Below are 22120 nucleotides of genomic sequence, written 5' to 3'. Positions count from 1 at the left end.
CCTTGAAAAGGTGCAAAATTGCATTGTAAATTAATTTTAGCCACCTATCCACTAATATTACTAGTAGGGAAGTTTTCAAACCATGGGTGGCAACTATGAGTCTAAACTGGGGAGATATGGGATCATTATGGACTTTGGGGATCCTGAATAATGGTTGAGATGATGGGTTTTGTAATTTTCAAAAAATTGTAAGTATCTTCATCAACCCTACCACAAATGAAATAGTCTTGTAATGAAAGGTCAATTCGATTGTATGCTATATTAACCTCATTTTTTGACACAAGTACATATGTATTTTCATTGTGTAAAATGTTCAACATAGCACTGAAATAATCCATGGAGTTGAATAAAACTGTTCCACCTCCCTTGTCAGGCTTCATGATGCATATAGATCTATCCTTCTGTAAATTACAAAGTACATTCTTCTCTTCCTTACTTGAATACTAAAATAATTATGTTTTTTTCCCTTACTTTTCTAATAAGTAAATGTCATCCATGACAGCTTTCTCAAAGACACTAACAAGAGGGTGTAGTTGGGGGTGAATGTGTTTTGCTTTTTAACCTGAAAATTCTCTGTAATTTTATTTTCTGTCCCACTTTTGCCACCCCTTTTCTCATGGAAAATATTTCCAAATTCAATTCCCTTGTAAGAAATTTAAATTCAGCTAAGCAGTCAGCAACATACAAATCTCAACATGGGATAAACTTAAAACCCTTCTGAAACAGGTTAAATGTTCTTTTGAGATAGATAAATGGGGTAATTAAAATGTTGTAACCCTTATAATTAAATATAACACCTTGTTTAACTGTGATTAATGTCCCCCCGCAGTATTTCTCCTCAATGTAATGTATAAAGCCCTTTTTGTTGCTGGGGCCCATATCCCTCTCCTGTGTGAATTGGCTCGCTAGCCGTTCTGATCTCTGAAGTATGGGACAATCACCCTGGTCAAAAGTGTCCAGTGCACTAGCAGCTTCTTCTTTTCTTTTACCCTGTCCAAAACTGGATGAAATCTCTCTCCCCATAGTTAAAACTTCTAAACTCTCAAAATCTGTTAGGAGGTGCCCTTTGTTTCATTGAAACCTTATTAGCAGCTTCCCCCTTAAATCAGGATATGTTGCTTTCTTCTGGTACTGCTCTATATCCCTCAAAGTTTTTTTCATTTTTTTATTAAAGGCCAAATTACACTTTTTATCCACCTTATAAAAAACTTTGTGGTAAAGACTTTCATATTGGTCAAAACTCAAATCTTCCTGAATTTCCATATTTAAGCTCTCAACTTCCTTTAAGAAAGATGCAACACTTTTCTCATTGTTTTTAATTAACAATTCTATTAATTCCAGACTATGACGGTCAAACATTTCAGTAAATCAGTATAAACAGTTTCATCATAATAAATTCCAAAAGGGAACTTGTAAACTCTGTCCTTATGGCACAATTTTGTGCCTTAAACATTCCCTCAAATAACCACTGTCCAATTGCAAAGTCTGCTTTAACCAACTTTTTTTCATAATCAAATATCATTTCTTTCAAGGTGCTGTTTTTAAAATATTTAGATTCCACTCGGTCTGTGAGGTGGTTAACATTTAAATCAAAATTAAATGCTTTTTTGACTATAGTTTTAAAATTATAGGCTGCTTTAGTCTGAAAATTTAACATTGCTGGAAGTCTTTTCTTTATTCAAACTGCCAGGAAGTTGGTCTGCTCTTTGTTGGATGTTACCCCTGTTGAAGTGTGCTTTAATACCTGCTAATAGATTCTCATTTTTTCCTCTTAGAGCATACATTCCACTCATGGGTTGAAAAACTAATGACATTAGACCCTCCTGTTTGACTGGAGGAGGAAATTGGTAAGTCTACAAAAACTGCACCGCCATTACTGCTCATTGCAGCCTCCTGGCTGCACGAATGCTGTTCAACCAGAAATTATATCATAGGACTAAAGAAATGCTGAGAAATGTAGTTTTCTTTGTTGGGTTGACAAAAGTTTGAATGGAGCTCGGACTAATAAATGGTAAAGTAAGAGACACATAGAAGTATACAGCTGGGGTGTTTGCCACAGAGAAAACCAAAGGATAATACAGGGGAAGGGCAAGCTTCACAGACAGCATGGTGAGGGGCCGCCTATGGGGTTAGAGGGGACAGTGGGATACTGTGCTCTCTTATGCATGGGGAAACCCTCTGCAGATGACTCAGTCTAGTCACACAGCATGTCTGTTTAAGTCATTCAGGATAGTGTAGCGACAGGCAGTCCTGATACTGTACTGCCCTACCACTAGTACACATATACAAATATATTATGTATGGACTACATGCAGGTATCAGTTGCAGGCAACCATAGTACAGATTAATTTATCCATTCAAGGTTACAAACTAACATGTATAACACACATGAAAAATACAATTTACGACAGTATTCCATTCCCTTACATCGAGGCTGTGTAATGTTTAGTGCATGTTACTCTGATGCCAGAAACATGTTTCAAACAGCTATAATGGAGCAGCTGTTGCACCTTTTTTTTTTAATGGTGTGTGGCTTGACTTTTCAAATGAGACCATATTGCTTAAAATACAAGTATACAGCAGTTTACATGGTATATACTCAGTTAGGTTTCACTTATGCCTATGAATTACTGCATTTCAGTGAAGAATCATAACAGTGAAAGTATAACATTAGCTTATCAGCTCTCATTTGAGAATTATACCCATGACCTCCAGCTTACTGTGCCGACCTCAGTATCACTGGATCAATGAGATGCTCAGGAACACCCAGCATGGTAATTAAGATCAAATTCCAAACACACATATATGCGCGTGCACACACACACAAACACACACACACACACACACACACACACACACACATACACACACACACACAGAAAGCCCTCTGGTTAAGCACTATTAACATTGTTAAAGTGAAAGGATAATTTTGTCATTTGGGACTAGAACAAATTTCAGTGAAATACACTAGCAACATAGCATGCAACAAGGCTCCAACACAAGCTTGCTATCCCCACATGTAGACATACTGTGATTCAAAGCAGAACTGGGCTTAGCTGCTTGTGATTCAGAAAACATGTTTTCAGTGCAAATTACATGACATAATTTTGTTTTCCATTATTTGTGATGCTAACTTCCAGTATGAATGACGATAAAGACCACCTGTCTGGTGCACTAAAGAGAGAAAAATCATATTTTCCAACACAGCCAGCTCAGGGAGTGACTGCTAGAACTCTGTGTGGGTCAATTTCATAAGACAGTTGCCTGGCTGATCTGTCAAAGGCTGTCTCAGAGACAACTGGCATCCCCTCCATGTGGGTCTATTTCATAAGACTGTTGCCTGGTTGACCTGTCAAAGGCTGTCCCAGAGACAAGTGGCATCCCCTCATCCAATGAGTATTACACATACTGGTATGAGGACCTGTGGCACTTCTGTCCTGAAAATCTCAGTCAGTAAGAAGCATATATTAGGCAGAAATGTCCTCATGGAATATTAAGTATTTGCTAGGGGTGCTGTTTTTAAGGCTGTGCTTTTAGTCATTCAGAACAGTGTTCTGATAAAAGGATATTTCCTCTGATTGATACAGTGTGGAACTGTATCTGTGCTCCGTCTGTACTTGTCTATATATTAATGCAATGTTGCACAATGTGGGCCAGTGCATGCTGTTCAGTTGTGTGGCTGTAGGCACCATTTTAAACTTCTACCATCTTGCATTCCCATACATAATTGCCAACTGTTATAATTTAGGCAAAGGGCTATGATTTTTTTTTTTTTTTTTTTTTTTTTTCTGGTATTTTCACTAAATATTTTTTTATTATTTCAAATAAGATGTCTTAAACATTACATGAAATAAAGATAAATAACATATTTACAATTCTAAAACATTACTAACTTCAAACCATTATATAACTATTTACATTGGTGTCTATGCAAATAACATTGAAATTCTATATTATGTAAAGTTAGAAACATAAGATGATATATCTTCTTCGATATTTTCAAGTATTTCCAGTACTTTCATCCAAGAGTGATAGTAAGAAGTAGATCTTTTAGTTCTGTTCTTCACTGTTAATATTTCCATGTGAGCAACTGTTGTTGTTAAAGTCTCAAATTCCTTGAACGTAGGCGAAGCCTCATTTTTCCAGTGTATAGTTATGATTTTACGTGAAATAGCCAATAGTGACCATAGAATTTTAGTGTCTTTTTTGGTACACAGTTTGGAATAGGAGAGTTGAATAAAATTAAAGACTTTGTTAATTGAAAATTATCATTATAAACAGTCTGAAAAAAAATAATTAATGGATTTCCAGTACATATTGAGACATATACATTCATAAAAAAACATGCTGCCAATCTGCTTTTATCTTGGTATGGCATCTCCAACATTGATCTTCAATAGAATACATTTTGGCTAACCTATGTGGTGTATAGAAACTTCTATGTAGATATCTCCAAGTGAATAATTGCCAGTATTTTGATAATGTAGAAAATTTGGAAGATTTTAGAATATTACTTTTTTCTTCTTCAACTGGAGGATGTTTGTTTATTAAAGTATAATAATCCCAGTATGATTTTTCATGATAGTTTTTTGTTTTTTTAACAATTTTATAGATATTAGACAAATAACCTGTACCCTGATAAGGCTGTTTTGTGATAAGAATAAGGTATTCAATGAGTTTTGGAGCTTCATGTCTAACTGAAGGTTGCATTTGTTCTATTTTATTTATAAGAAAATACCTTAGATTTTGTAAAAACAGCCAATTGTCTTTATTTATATTATAATTATAAATTATCTGTTCCTTTGTTAGAATTTTCCCTTTCTCTATAAGTTGATGCCAAAAGAGTAATGTTTCTTCTTTAAGTATATTTATTTTAGATATTTGGAATGTATCTAGAATATTTGGTGTAAAAGCTATAGGGAAAATAAGAAAAATCCAAGAATTAATATTTGGTATTTTGTTTATATATGTTCTGAACACTGAAAGTGTAGAGCTTACATAGTTTGATGGCAATTTATTAATATTATTTCTTTTCCCTAAAAAAATAATCTTTTAACATCCATATAAGGGGTGATGGTATTACTGTTAAGTTGTCTTGTATGTGATTATAATTGATTTCTATGTAAATCTGCTCATGGGCTTGTTTCCATATAGGTGTGTATGAATTATTTAACCATAGTGTTATGTTTTTAATAACAGATGAGGTAATATATAAATCAATATCCGGTAAATTAATTCCACCATCTTCCCAATCTGGCAAATGTTTATTTAAGGCTATACGGGTTTATTTGGAAACCATAGAAAATTTAAAATTAGTTTATTGTATCTTTGAATAATATATTTAGGAGGTGGCAATGAAAAATTTTGTATTAAGTATAATATTTTGGGAAATATGTTTATTTTAATAAGATATAATCTGTCTGCTGTTGAAAAGATATATTTATTCCAGTAACCAATTGTTTGTTCTATTTTGTCTAGTATTTTATTATAGTTAAATATTAGAGAATCTGTTAATTCATTGAGTAGATTTATTCCCAGATATAATAATTTACTTTCTGTTACTATATATTTGGAAAATCTTTTGTTTATATTATTTTTTTTACAATTACAGGGCATAATTTTAGTTTTGTTTTCATTAAATTTTAAGCCTGAAATATTTTGAAATTTATTCATGGAGTTAAATAGAGCATTCAAAGACTCATTTGCATCTGAGAGAGTTAATAGTATGTCATCAGCAAAGAGTTGGATTTTAAGGTTTAACATTTTATTAATACAAATGCCCTTTATGTTATTGTTTGATCTGATTTGATTTGCAAAGGGTTCTATGAGTAATGCAAATAACAATGGTGATAAAGGGCAACCTTGTTTAGTTCCCTTTTTTATTGTTATAGGGCCTGATCTATATGATCCCAGTTTAACATATGCAGTAGATTTTTCATATAGTATTTGGATAAGATTATTAAAATTAGACGGAAAGTTATATTCTTTTAAAACTAGTGAAAGAAAGTTCCAGTTAACCGAATCAAAAGCTTTATTAATATCTAATGAGATTACGTTTAAATTTAGGACTTTATGTTTGCTGTAATCTATTAATGTTAGTATTCTTTTAATATTATCTGAAGTATTTCTTCCTTTAATAAAACCTGTTTGATCTTTGTGAATTAAGAAAGGAAGAAAGTGTTTGATCCTATCTGCGTATATAGCCATAAACATCTTGTAGTCTATATTGAGTAATGATATTGGCCTATATAAGGAACACTGTTTTTCATCTTTATCTGGTTTGATAATTGGGGATATCAATGAATATTTCCAAGAGGGTGGTATATTCAAATCTTTATTGGCTATATCATATACTTTTAATAATAAAGATATGGCTTGATTGGGTATTAATTTATACATTTCTGGTAGCATATTGTCTGGGCCAGGTGCTTTATTTGTCTTGAGCTTTTGATTTGTGATTTTAATTCTGTCATATTGATTGGTTTGTTTATAATGTCTATTTGTTCTTGTGTTAATTTAATATGAATATTGTTTTCTAAGTATTTTTTATATCCTTAGTAGGTGTATCTTGAGTATTTATGGAATTATCAATGTTAAATTGAGTCTGAATGCTTCTAAAATATCATTTAGTTCCGTAACTCTTTTGTTAGTATTGGGAATAAATATTTCTTTTATTTGCTTAGATTTAATTATTTTTTGTTCTATTAGTTAAGTATCTCAGGTGTGCTGAATTAGTAGAGTATGAGTTTATTTTTATCTTTTCTAAGTTAATCATAATCTTATGGTGTAGCAATTCTGTATACTTCTTATTGATTTGTGTAAGTTCTTGAACTTGAGTAGCATTACCCTTTTGTATTTCCAGTTTCAATTTATCTGCTTTGTTTTGTAAGTCTAGCATATCTTTATTCCATAACTTCCTTTTATTTATGTACCAGGATAATATCTTCCCATATGTAACTGCTTTTAATGAATCCCAGACATATATTTCTGAAATATCTTCTGTGTAATTTATTTCTAGAAAGTTTTGATTGTTTCTTCATAAAATTCTTTGAAATCTCTCAATTTTGTGATATAGGAAGGTATCCTAGTAATGGGATTTGAATAAAATGGTGTAAGCTCTATCTCAAAGACTATGGCATTATGATCAGATAAAGGACAATTTATGATTTTGACTTTGTCAATTTTTGTTATTAGGTCATTGGCAACATATATTCTATCAATTCTAGAGTTAGTTTTATATCTATGAGAATAAAATGTGAAGATTAGTGAGTCTGGTTCTGCAAATTCATTTATATCTTTTAAATACAATGTATCTATAAATTTTGATAGTGCTTTAGAGATGGGTTGTTTTCTTCTTTTGGATTTAGAATCTGTATCTTTTTCATTCATTATACAGTTGAAGTCTCCTGCCAATATCAGGCTACCCTTAGTTAAATGAATTATCTCTTCAAAATGCTGTTTAACTGTTTTTAATCCTAGTCCTGGGATCCAATATAGATTTACTAACGTATAGATTCTCTTATTTAACTCTATTGAAACTAGACAAAACATACCTGATGTATCTTGATGAGTAGTAATTATTTTAGGTGTTATAGTTGAGTTGCAAAGTAGTATAGCTACTCCTCTTTTTTTTGTTTTGTATTGAGAGTTTATTAGTACTGTGTAATTATTAATATTTAAGTTGTTTATATCTCTATCTAATAAGTGTGTCTCTTGTAAAAGACTATTTGTGGTTTATGTAAGTTTATGTACTTGAATAGGCTTCTCCTTTTATTACTATTATTTAGACCATTAACATTTATGGATAAACATTTCATTTCCTAGTTTTGAGTTTGTTTTATGTGTGAGTTTATGTAAATATTGTTTATTCTTAGTTCCATCTTGGATACAGTATTCAAAAAGTTTTTCTTGTATGATTTTTGCATGTTTCTGAGTGACACCAAAGTGATAGAATAAAAAACACAAAGAACTTCCAAACTTGTAATTCTTAACCTTAAAACCATTCCCTATTGCTATGAGGTAATATACCTCTTCGTTTGGCTAGTGAATCTAACCAAACAAACTTTCTACCCTCACAAATAATATCTGGATCAGTTTCTCTTATCCTCTTAGTTTTAAATAAAGATAATTGAATAATATATTAAGATAATCTAATCAGCTAAAATATATACATATATTCTTTACTCATCTTATTGTAATTCAATAATACTTACTTCTAAGCAGGTTTCAAAAGGTACAAATATTTAGATTAAGGTAGTATCATTTCAAAATAATTTAGGGTATTAATAAACATCATGTTAAAATCTATAACTGTATATTTCATACATCTGTTGAAAACTATTTACTGACATTACTGTATAATACAGTACCATTGTTGTGCAATTGTTTTAGACTACTCAAGTCCAAAACCAGTGTTTAAATTAATATTTGCAAAGTCATATTGGAATAAAAACATGAATAGTTCTGAAACCACATCATATTTCATGTTTAACATAAACTGAAATGCGATACAATGTATAAGTATATTAATATTTCTTTAGTAGACATTAAATATGTTCCTCTGATTGCATTTTTCAGCTTTTCAATGACAATTCCCATGGCTGGAGACAACAAGATCACAATTTAGACAGCTCCCTTATCCAAGAGACCACTCATAATGTTGTTACCTGATTGAGTGTCTTGTTGCCAACACTTCCATCAACCCTCAGAGGGACCCTGCACAATGAAAACTGACACAGTACAGAGGTAAAACTGCAGCGCACTTGACCACACCCTCAAAGCAAACATCTATGTATATCACACATCAACTCCCACAGCTTAGACTGACACCCAACCAGTGCGTCTATCTGCTGACAACAAGTGCTGGAGATACAATCCTGACCTACTCAACACCAGTAATTCAATCCTATGACTGAACAAAAGTATACTGGAGAACACATCAAAACAATGGAAGCTGCCAAGATTCAAACCACCATGTACGAAAATATTACAGGCCAAAATTCCCAACCCATTTTGCAGCAAAGAGACAAAACGTATTCAAACCATGGGGTAACACCTTTACCACGTCATAAAGGTGTCCAAAAAGCTTGTTTTTCCTCCAACATCGGAGGACAGCCACGATGATCCATGCACTGCAAGAGTACCATTTTATCCTGGCAATTGCTTCACGACTGTATATAGAAACATTTAATCCAAATCATTAACTGGCACCACAACAATATTTCTCAGAAAAGTTGTTTTACAGCCAATGACCAGACAGAATGCATCATTGAGAGGATATATTTATCAAATGTCAAGTGCCCCAGCCATAATACAAGTGTCTCCTCAAATCAATCCCCAACGAATCTACTGCCCACCAAACTTGCAGACCAATACTGGCATCCTTTCATGCAGTCACATTGAAACACAAAAATACAGGTCCACTGATCAGGAACAACCAGGCTCTCAACTGCCAGACAACACACCCGTCTGCAGTAAGGTCCAAGAATCATAGTTGCATTGTCAAGCATCCTTGTCCACACTAACAGTAACATGATATACCCGCATACACTAGTATTGTGTCATTCTTGATAATGTAAAAAGCCAGGCAATATTATAAGAAGGGTGAAGCCACAGCCAGGCAACATAACAAGAAGAGCACAGCTGCAGTCACCATTCAGATGAGCAAACGGGAACAGCATGAGCCATCTAAGGATAGATAGCCCGTTGAGTACCTGCCACACTGCATGCCCATAATGCATGGCAACCCAGTAACAAATTAGGGTGTGGGCTAAGCCTCTCCCCCTTCCACTCAAATCAGATCCAACACAATATGTGTGTAGAACACAGATGCTTCGACAAAGCCCAAAGCCACATGGGATATAAACATTGTATAATTGACACATCGGGTCAAATCCACTGTTGTTATGTTACTCATTATAGTTGCCTATACAATCATTGCTTCCACTTTCTCCATCTAGTATACCATACCGCCATCTAAATGTTTGATTTGCCAAATGCACATCCAACTTTCTTGTTGCATCCCACCTGCCCACCCGAGGGCATACCTTGGCAGTAGGACATCAGTAGTATTCTGCAGGAGCACCAGCGTAGGAAATGGCAACCCTCCCCAAAACAAACCTGTCAGTTGCTTGACATTTACTAGTTTCTTTAGATAATTTGTAAAACAGCAGTGATTTTATTTGCTGATGATTAATTTCTGCTTTTTAAACTCTGCTGTATAAAACATAGTAAGGGATAGCTAAAATGTCTGGAAATCTAAACTGATAGAAAGACAAGCAGATATATGTCCTTGTCTATCAAGGTGCTAGAAGACATCAGTAGCCATAAACTGAAAGTGCTTCAAAAATAAATATCTGTGTATATTTATATGAACCTTTTATATTATTTATGTTTCCTTAGAAGGAATTTAGGTTTCTGTATCTTTAAATGTGAACCTAGCTTATTTTCTGACTAGACGTCAATTAGAAAGAGTCAAGGGATGGCGTACACAAGTAAATGCGACAAGCAATAAGTAACTCAAGTTTCTAGTGATGTTTGTGGCTGTTAAATTGTCTCGAGAACCAAGCGGGAAAAGGTATGTGTTTTTTCTTTTTTCTTTTCCCTCCTCTTATTTGGTGACAAACTCATGTAGTGTGCACGCGAGCACTCTAGTTTACGGAGTAGTGTTCACAACTGTCAAACTTTGCATTTTAAACATACTATGCCTTATTTCTCTACAAAAGAAAAGACAACAGGATATCTAAGCTAGTCACAAGCATCTTTCAACTCCGGATGTCTGGAGCCACAACACATATGACTTATAGCCTCAAAATATCACTTAAAACATATTTTTTCACTGGACTATATCAGTATGTGCATATGGGTCAAAGGCAGAACATCTTTTAAGATTATTTAAAGTAGACTTCAATACATCCTAACTGAAATACTTCATTTCAAAAGCAACACATTTCTGCCCAGCATTAGCGTTTATCCAAACAGGGACACTTTTAACTTATAAAAAGTAATACTATCAGGGATGTAACTAATAATAAGTTATACAGCAGCCATTACTATACCTATTAAGCAATATAACCATATACTGATGAAAGTATTATAAGTTAATGAAGATTTAATAAAAGAAGAGAAAAATAAAACAACAAAACACAAAGAGAGAAAATAAATAAATAAATAAACTATTTGGGAACATTATTATGCATTGATTACTCTGATTAAGAATATGAAAATAATAAATGGATAATAATGAAAAATAGAGTAATGTTTAAATTATGCTTAGTATATTGATGTGATTTGAGATAAATGTATTTACATTTATGCTAATTTTGACATTTAAAATATAATTGAAAACAGTACCTGCTTTGGTGTAACTTGAAGACAGTAAGAACTTTTCTTTTGTTGTTAGTATTATTATTATTTAGATTTTTACAGAATATAACATATATAAGATTATTTGTCCTTTAGTTTTTTTCTTTTGCTCAACAGTTTTCCAATTATTTACTTCAGCATTTCTCTTGATTGTACTTATTGTCCAGTCCATAGATTCTTCATGTGTTAGGATGTTGTTGTTGGTAAGGTATTTTATTGCTGAATCTACTGTTTCAAAGATTTTATTCCATTTGGTAGAAAAACTTTCAGTCTTGCTGGAAATAAAGATGGACTTTCAGTTGCTTTTTCTTCAAGGTTTTTTATTGGTAGAAATTCTTTTCTTTTGAAACCACCTTTGTAGAATAATCATTGTCAAATCTTATTAATGAATCACTGTATTTGATGGGAGAATTTGCCCAAGCATTTCTTAATATAAGATCTTTATCTTGTGTAGAAAAAGTCTCACAATTATAGATCTCGGCTTGTTCTTACCGGAGAAGAAGCATTTCCAGAAGCTGCTAGTGATCTATGCCGTTCTATACCATATGAAAGAGCTTCAGGTATTTTTGTTACATCTGGTATCCAGGTGGTAAGAAAGTTTATCATATTGTCCCCTTCAGATTTTTCTGGTAGACCATATATTCTAATATTATTTCTTCTTGTTCGGTTTTCCATATCATCAAGTTTTTCTAGTAAATATGTATTCTGTTGAAGTAAGAATTCAGTTTGTTGTTCTTCTACTTGAACTCTAGTGTCAATGTCACTTAATGACTGTTCAATAAGTGATATCTGTCCTTTCTGCTGTGTAAACATTTCTTGAAGCTGTTCCAGTTGTTGTGAGCACTTTTCTTTAAAAGTATCTATTTTATTGTCCATCTTGTCGATTTTTATTGTAAGTTCCTGTATATTTGTAATGAGAGACTGCAGTTCTTTTTTGAGAGAAGAGTCTTGTGCTGTATTCCTTAGATGACTCATGCTGTAAAGCTGATATTGGTGCTGATTTTCCAGTAATTAATTTGACAGGAATTATTCAAGTTCTGACAATAAAATTTTTCTTATAGATGCTCAGAGTTATTAGAAATAAGTTAGTAATAAAAATTTCTTCAAATTAAATATTATTTTGTAAAATTCCTGTCAGGAATTGTATTGAGGTAAGAGAGCTGAAATGAAGTGCAGCTATCAGTTCAGCATCCTAGCCACGCCCCCGGCTATGATTTTTTGATCCTCAGATACAGCCTTGTTTCTCCTAAATGTACCGAATTACTCAATGCCAAACCTGGTTATAATGATATAACCTTTGTTAAATAAAGTAAACCTTTACTAAAGATTTGCTATCGCTTACTATATAGGGTCCAGTATAGGAAGAACTCTATTGGAAACAATAAGAAAATGTTCCTCATTTGGACCCTCTGCTATGACTTTTAAGGGTCAGTGCTATATGTTTTAATGAAAAACAACCACTGATGAATATCTCGGGCCACTTTATTAATTGTTTAGCACTTTCATCCAAAACTGAAATTCTAACCACCACACCAACTATGTTCTACATCATGTGATAAATTAGTTATGAAACAATATTATTTTATATTGCACACACATAAAACACAAAATGTGTAAACTACAGATAAAATAGCAACATATAATATATCACAAACTCCTTTAAAATAAATATGGGATATATTAAAAATAAGAAATTAATCTCAGCATCTTAGTGACTGTGTTCCTAATACAAATTTTATATTGATGTGTTCATAAATCCCAGTGCACAATCTGCTTTTAATAAAATCTGACAGTTCAAATATTTTCTCTAAAAATAAGTGTCCATGTCAGTACCCCCCACACACACAAATTACTGTCAACACAAAAAGCAAGAGCAATGGGTTCCTTTAATACTTCTTTCATATAAAATATAAATGTTTATAAATACATGTGACAGTTTTTTAAATATATTTGCCTACTAGAAGCTTTCACAAGACAAACAAGTGGCAGCATACTGTTGTTGTTGTCTTTTGGTTTTTCCCAGTTAGGGGTCACCACAGCGGAACTCTGGTCCACTAATGATTGCCAGTAGATTTTCACAAACGCCGAGGTGCCAACTCAATGTTCAACCTTCAATGAAGGCATGCCCATTTACACATGTATTTCAAATGCCCACCGATATTCAAAATGTCAGGATTCAGTAGACTGTGCCCCAAAACACAACTGAATGGTTGAAAAATGGACTTAAATATACAAAGTCCAAGATTGCCATTTCTCAGAATATTCCCTTTTCTCTGATGTAAGGCCTTCATGGGTCCAGTGCCAAAGACAGAAGATCTTCACTTGAAGCAGCTTGACTCCAATGTCAACACCAAGCTGAGCTGTTGATGGCTAAGGCACAGAGAGAAAGGGAGGGTATCAGAATTGACCCTGCCCCCAGGCCTTGGTGCCAACCTCTTGGCTCTGGGATCTGGTGAGATTCAATGAAGGCAAACAAGGTAAAGACATGGCCAGAGTTGAAGATGTCCAGACTACTGGCTCCGATGGGAGTAAAATGTGGGTGGCATCCCTCTGCATAAAAGAAGATTCACTCTTCTCCCATAATTTTAGCCTTTTTTTTTTTTGATTTGTTTGCACTAATGTTTTCAAATGCCAGGATTTCAACATGGACAAGGCAAAATACACTATATCACCAGAATTACAGTTTTGATGTTCCTTAGTCACATCTATTTTGTTAACACTTAACAAATTCAAAACAATACCCTCATTAATGTATTTACACTATTTACACATCCTACACCTAAAAGTGCCTTTCTTTTTGAGGTGTCACAATTCTCGTGTATGAGTGTCTCTTTCCGAAAGTTTTTTAATATTGTGACCTTTTAAAAAATATTTATAAGCTTGCCCCACTACATTGTACAATTCATCATTGCCTTGTAAAATTGCACAGTTCTCAAGATATCCCCTATTTCTTCATTGTCTATGACATTATCACAAAAATGAACAAGTGAATTGTCAGTACTCTTGGCGTTTTGTTTTTCTGACTTGCTTACTTGTAAACTAGATGCAGACATATATTTTCTTAAGATTTTACTACAAATAGAATGTGCTCTAGTGCAGAACCATTGAAGCCTCTATCGACTAATCTGGCATTTAAAAATTCGCATTCATGTATAATGTCATTATAATGCTTCATTAGTCTGAATAACATAATAAATTGTCCTCTGGGCACATTTTTCTTCATTTTGATGGGATATCCACTGTTATAATATAAATAACTACTAACAAATACAAGCTTCCTATATAAATTTGAATCAAGCTTATTTTTTGCATCCATTGTTATCCTTAAATAAAAAAAAATATTTTTTTCTGCTTTTGTGCATACTATAAACTTTAAAAACTGAGTACTGTTATTTAACAAATTAACACATTTGATGATTTCACCTCCATTATACTTCTAAATGAAATTTAAGTTATCAATAAAGTGTTTATAGTAGTTAACAATTCTGACAAAGTTGCTGTTGCAAAAGAAATACATTTTCTGCCAACCTCATAATATGTTGGTAAAAGCCAGAGCCATCATTGCCCGCACAGCAACCCCAAATATAAAATAATTATTTTACTACACTAACTCTATCAAAAAATGTAGTATGTTGATATAGGCTATGGAAAATCAGTTGTCATTAGCTAAATAATAGCTTATATACTCCACTCCCGATTACAATGGAATCATGGTATAAAGAGACTCAGTTACCAAAGTGAACATGACATGTTTGTCCCCTACAAATGTGTAGGGTTTTAACATATGTGGTGAGTCCTTTATATATGAAGTGAGTTTGTTTTTTATGCTTTATTTTTTATTTTGGCTTTCGTTTAGTACTGTGATGCCATAGGTCAACTATACATTTTTGTATCTTTTGATTATTTTTGTAGATAACTGTCACTTAAGTGATCATGGACACACATGATCAAAAACTATCAACTGTATTCCAAACTATAGAAAAGAAAAATGAACAAATGTCTACAGCTTTTTTTTTGTTTTTTTTTTTGTTTTTTGTTTTTTGATGTTCTTTTTATTAGAAATGCTTGCTGGCTTCTTTCTGTGTGAGATTGCATTACATACATGATAGGAAATATTCTCTTTTCCCACTATAGTGTGATCTTGGAGTTGATATATAAAATTGGCAGTGGGAATACATGTGGGCTTGCCCGTGCAAAAAAAAAAAAAAAAACAAAATCACTCATGTAGCTCTTTATATATATATATATATATAGGGTCTTGGACATTTTGCAAGTCACTTGGCTACTGCTTGTGCTTCAACTCAAATACATAAATACATGCTTGGGTGAGCTGCAGCTGCTGTGCAGAAAGTGGAGATGTCTCACCACAAAATAGCCGCATTTGAGCTATGTACGTGTGGCAGCAGTGGGGAGGGATTATGAGTGGATAGGACTGCACATTAGGGGTTTCAGGCAGTGACTGGGAGGGGGAGTTAGTTTTAAAGGCTGGCAAGATTTTTTTTTAAGCTTAGGGATTGTGAGGGGAGTTTTAGGTTTAGGAAGTGGGAGGGGAGTTTAGGGTTAGGGAGTTCAATAGTGGAATTTTAGGATTAAGGAGCAATTGGGGACTTTAGGGTTAGTGAGAAGGAGGGAAGAGTCACAGTTACGGTTAGGGACTGGGAGGGAGTTTCAGAGTTAGAAGTAAGCATCTAGAAGGTCTATGCAGTTCAGAAGTGATGGGTGGTGACAGTGTTAGCTAATGAAATAGGATTGGGTTAGTGGGAGTTAGGCACTTGCCATTTAGAACAAGTGTGTCATGGGCAATGAGCACTTGTAGCAGTCCCATATATATATATATATATATATATATATATATATATATATATATATATATATATATACACACACACACACACATACACATACACACACAAGTATATAAACATGTATGTGTGTATGCATGTAGAAGCACTACTCAAATTATATGAACCAATCTTTAGAAAGTTTTAGTTTTCAGTGTCATAATTTTGCCTTTCTCCTATTTACAGTACCTGTTTTCATATCTGTTTAATCATTACTAACTACTAACTGCTGGCAAGTTGAAAATGGTTTGGCTCATTTTTACTGCATTCAATCTCTTTTTAAATATGTCTAATTTAGCAAAATATTATTTATAAAACTGTCTTCATGGCCTGCAATATTCTGCCAATTTATATAGGAATTATATTGTTGAATAGTCAGAAAAGGTATGGTTCAGATTTCAGATACCATTTCTTTAAAATGAAGCTGATGTTAACTGAATATTCTAACTACACAGTTAAAGCCTATAAGCTAGAATTCAAAGTGCAGGTATACATTTTTTTCGCAACTTACTTTTTATTATATTTGGCAATATCTTCAAATAAAATGTTCCACTGAGGCCGTCCTATTGTAAGCCTTGAATTCAGTATTTGGTATCTGTCACCAGTTATACTCTGAAAAATAAAAAATATTTGTCATTGAGTAGAAAATGCAAATTAAGAAAATAAAGACACAAGCTTGGTCATATATTATAAGCAGCTGAATAGCACTGGTTGATTAAGGCATTAATTAATAATTCTAGGACTGCAGAATCTTTAGAATATTATTTTAGTATGCATATACTTTCTGCATTCCAGAGGAAGTCTTATGCTTTTACATTGTGCTGTTCCTTGTAACACAGTTCCACAGAATTAACAGTTGTATACATTTTGCTATTTAAAACCAACTTCAGTACAATAAACATGGCTTATTCAAAACAACATGCTCAGAAAGGAAAAGAACCAAACCTTAAATATATTTTTGCGTATTTATTTATTTAATCTGTTTACCAGGGAAGTACACCGATCACAACAGATCATTTTCAGGTACAACCCAGGTGAAGAAATTCACAAAAAAATAAAACAGAACAAATTCATAAACACAGAATAATCACAGAAGGTAAATAATTGCATAGCCATTTGAAACAGTATGTAAATATTAGCAGGAGAAACGCATGTGAATTAATTTTAGCAGTAAATATATGTGGGAAGCAGCAGGTGAGAAAAAAGGATTAAAGTAGAAATGTTGAAGGTGAGGATGGGGTTAAACCATATGTATAAAAGCAACTGCAGTCAGACTTTTGATGGAGATGGCTTTTGAGTTGTGTTCTGAAAGTGGGAAGGAGGACATTTCCAGAGGTTTGGTACAGGAATGGAGGAGGAATGGTCGGTATAGTGTAGTTTGGCTTGGAGTGGCTCGGATGAAGGATTTACTTGAGACAGGTTGTGGAGGTTGTCTTAACATTTCACATTCATGAATATTAAGCCATTCCATACCAATATATGCAATAAACCCATGACGTCGCAACATGTTTCTCTATGCTAAAGGAAACATTAAAAATCATTGTCACATTACATCGTTTTCAGATTTAGAAGTTAATTACTGAATCCATCAGACAAAGGCTAATTCAATTTTTTGTTGTTACATGACACTTTTCTATAGCTTTCCCTCATATTTAGGAAGGCAATAATTATGTTTCTTTCAGGTACTTCAACTTTTAGAATTATACCAAAAAGTACATGAGAAATAAATTAAAACAGTGTACTCTCCATAATACTAGTTCTGTAAAAGTGTGCCTATCTTCAGTAACACTTATAACTACATTATGCAACTTTAGGACTGCTGGCATGTGGAAATATTCAGGCTTTCCCCCTCTTACTCAGACTTCTACCATACTGTTCTACTTTTGTCTCTCGGTTCTTGACCCATGACCCTTAGCTATCATGCTGTAAAGAGTACAGGTAAACCTTTGAGGAAAAGAGAAGAAAAAGGTTTTGCTCAGTCACCATTGTTCTGGGAGCATTAGGACAGATGTGGTAAAGAATGGCTAGCTCCTCAGACCATGGTAAAGGTTGTGTGGGTCATTTTACTAAAAAATGACAAATGTTTTAGATATAGTATTTCAGCAGGTACATAAATTTCATATCTAGCAAGAAGTGATCTCTCTTTTGTAACAGGTGAGACAGAGTTCCCAGCTTTATATATATGATAGCTTTACAAAGACAACAGTTATTTCACCACTATGCCCCAGAGTATACATCTCAACTGTCCATTTTTGCCAGAAAAACACAAACTCTAACTTTAAATAACAGGGTGCCATGAAATCCAGAGTGGTCCCTTTAAATTCCAAATTGTTTACATCTTGCCTGCAGCATCAGCAACATTAGTGATATGATGACATCACTAGACATGCCACAGTGTGGCTACATGACATCTAGCAAGCAAGAAGAAATAATTTTGTAGACTTTGATTCGAAGGCGCACACATTGTTGTCGTTAATATGTGCAACTGATAAATGTATGAGGACAGGAGCTGAGGTGCTTTTTTTTTACTTTAATAGAAACCAGGCCAGACTCCAATCACAGTAAGAGAGATTAACTTAGCTGTGTATCAGACAGAGAAGCATCACTGCGGTGCAATCATGAGAGGAACTTTTCTACAAGCTAAAATTTTTGTTCAATGCAAAGATAGTTTAGAACAAAAGTTCTGCAAACCTTGTCAAAGCTAACTTGATTCCTGTTTTTGAGAGGCCAGTGTTCCAACGCCATGTGCTAATCCACTGTGGTATCTGTAAAATAGCCAATCATATAGAAGAGGAGACTATAGGGCAGCCATGGTGGCGCAGTGGTTAGCATTGTCGCCTCACAGCAAGAGGTTCTCCAGTTTGATCCTTGGCTGGGGTGCCTTCTGTGTGGAGTCTGTATGTCCTCCCTGTGGTTGCATGGGTTTCCTCCGGGTGCTCCAGTTTCCTCCCACATCCTAAAGACATGCTGCAGGTGGATTGGACACTCTAAATTGGCCCTAGGTGTGACTGCATGTGTGTGCCTTCTGTGGAAGGTTGGGTGCTGGGCTGGCAACTCGACATTGTAAAACTCCACTGCCAATCATGAGTGGACAGGTAATCCACTGTGGTGACCCCTAACTGGGAAAAAGCCAGAAGAAAATAGAGGAGGAGACTGAAGATGACATAACTGTGGATATAGTAACTTTAAGCAGAGCTGATGACTTTTTTGTTGGGTCTGTTTGAATTCATTTTCAAACCAGAATGTGATCTCCCTTGTGCAAGTATACCCATGTATAATATTTGTAAGTAAACTGCAAGAATTTTTTGTATGTTACGTGAGAAACTAAGTTAGACAAATGTTAACAGCTCCAGATATCAAACCTGTAATTTACAGGTTCATAGGTGTTTACTAGGCTAATGAACATAAGGGCCATTTTAAGCCTAGCCATGCATCCCAAATCTCTTACAAGTTCTGATACTATCGATAAGTGTAAGCATGGACCTGGGAGGTGAACCATTTACAGGTTGCCTGTGTCCATTACAGACATAGGTGCCAAGCCAGGGATGAATTTCCAGTTCCTCATCCAATTGTCCAAGTTGCATTTAAACTGGGTTAGGGAGAAACTCTGCTTCACATGGATGGGGAGCCTGTTCCATAGACAGGGTAGTCTCTGGGATACATACCTATCTCTCCAACAGGTTGTATTTATATCACAGGCAAGGTTTACGTCTTTAGAATGGGTTATTCTGGTGCTGTTTGTTTAGTGGATATGCAGGAGCTCCATTAGAGTGGGGTCTGACAATGCCCTGTATGCCAGGCATAGATCTCCCCTAAAATTTCTGTAGGAGACAGAATACAGGGATAGGGGCTTGAGGTTGTCTGCATAGGACACATTACTTAAGCTCTGTATTCTTTTAGTGAGGAATGTCTGTGGACATTGTGATTGTTGGATATGACTGGTTAGGTACATACCAAAGGGGGCACTGTACTTAATGACAGGTCTGATGAAAGCTGAATAAAGTGGAACAATGACTTACTTGGACTTAGATGCCATACCTTTGTTTATAAGTTGCACAACATAGAATGACATCCTCACCACTGTAGACACATGATGATCAAAGGCTAGATTACTACCTATGTGTGCCCCTAAGTCTCTGACTACTGGGTCAACTCTAAGGGGTGTGTTGTCAATGTGATAGATACCAGGAATGGATGACTTCCCAAAGGATACTATTATGCATTTCTTGGCATTTAGGTTTAGTCCATGGCTCTGAAACCAGTTGTTTGCCTGTGTCAGCCCCTCCTGGAGAACATTTGTGTCAGTGTGAGATTCAGTGACAGCTCCTAATTTGCAATCATCTGAAAATGTATTCAGCCAGAGATCACTGACATTGGCCTTGATCTCTGATAAGTAAATAAAAAGAAAAACGAGTTGAATGGTAGGAGAAAGCTGAAATAAGCAAATATGAATAACGTAATGCTAAAGCAACTAAAAACTTTAATATGGTAAGCGCTTTCAGTGGTAAAAATATTCCACCTTCTTCAGACCCAGAACAACATAAAACTGATGCTTATATAGCTTGTAGTTAATTATCAATTAGTCATTCAATCAACCAATAAAAATAAAACCAGATAAAAGTACAATATTTAAACAGTATGAAACCTGCTCAAAAATGTTACAATGTTAAGTACATAATACTCAATTTATAAATAACATTAAATATATATGTATAACGTGTAAATGTTATACTGAAAAATCACATTTTAAAAAGCTACTAGGGCAAAACTGAAAATGTATAATATGTGATAATGACATGAATTCACTCTAAGAACTAAGATATTTAGCTAAATATAGACACATAAAAAATATATAATAATATGTAAAAAAAATAATTAATTGCATGCTGGTTAAAAACTAAAATTTGATCATAATAATACTGAATATATGACCAAAAACAAAGTCCATATTTTTATATATATGAAACTGTGTAAATGTTACTATGTTTCAAACTTAATCAACAAAAAGGTACAGTATCAAATTCAAAATCTTTTATGCAAAATTAATGTTATCTATTTAAAGCTTTTAATTTTAACACGCTTTTAATAGACACAAATTCATTTAAACCAGGGAAAATGTATGCAGCCATTTTGATTTGCCAATACAACTCATTTTGTTCTAATAAAAGTTGCCAAGGCCCCCTCTCGGGTCTAAAAGTGTTTGGTGTACAACCAAAAATAAAAACTCATGTGTTGGAAATTGTAAAATATGCCGAGCAAAAGCATTGTTAACATCACCTTTACTAACAGCATAAAAATGCTCATATATTCTTTGTTTTAGTTTCCGCTCGGTCTTACCTATATAAAATGAGGGACAAACCAGACAGCAAGCTGCATATACTACAGCTTTGGACTCACAATTAAAGGAGCCATTTATTATGTAGTGTTTGTTATTAATATTGATGTCAGTAGTCACTTGAATGTGTTTACACTGTGTGCAATGCCCACATTTACACATACCTTTATGTACCCACTTGTTCGTACCTAGATGCTCATTCTTATGCCTTTCCAACAGATTTTTAAGGTTAAAACCCCTTCTAAAAGTGAAGCGGGGTCTGATACCTAGCTTAGTACAAATGGACGGTTCTTCCAAAATTAATGCCCAATTTTTTATAAAAATCTCTTTGACTCTTGCCGTGTCAGCTGAAAAAGTAGATAGGAAACTGAGATGTAATAACGTGACACTGTCATCGTTTTTGTCATGCTGTCGTGTAATTAGATTAGTATTGGTAGTAATACCATCCTTATATGCTCTACTAGTTAAAATAGGTTTAAACCAACCTGTGGATCTCTTATCTTTAACTTCTGTAAGTGTTTCTAAAATAATTTGATAGGATACCCCTACTTGTGAACATGGACTTCATCTTGTTACATTC

General features: G+C 34.0%; 1 protein-coding gene across 1 annotated transcript in view; it reads right to left on the bottom strand.

Moving 5' to 3' along the window:
• The window catches only part of NOX4 (NADPH oxidase 4), a 1166454-nt gene that overhangs the window by 21727 nt on the left and 1122607 nt on the right, over positions 1-22120 (bottom strand). The window contains exon 23 of the mRNA XM_044071824.1: positions 16717-16817. Coding sequence (XP_043927759.1) covers positions 16717-16817 — 101 coding nt within the window. The remainder of the gene's footprint in view (positions 1-16716; positions 16818-22120) is intronic.

The sequence above is a fragment of the Protopterus annectens genome, chromosome 5.part0 (assembly GCF_019279795.1).
Source record: "Protopterus annectens isolate FY-2018-M chromosome 5.part0, PAN1.0, whole genome shotgun sequence".
In the NCBI taxonomy this organism is placed as follows: domain Eukaryota; kingdom Metazoa; phylum Chordata; order Ceratodontiformes; family Protopteridae; genus Protopterus; species Protopterus annectens.
Note: the sequence above shows the minus strand (reverse complement) of the source record. Positions and strands in the feature narration are given on the sequence as shown.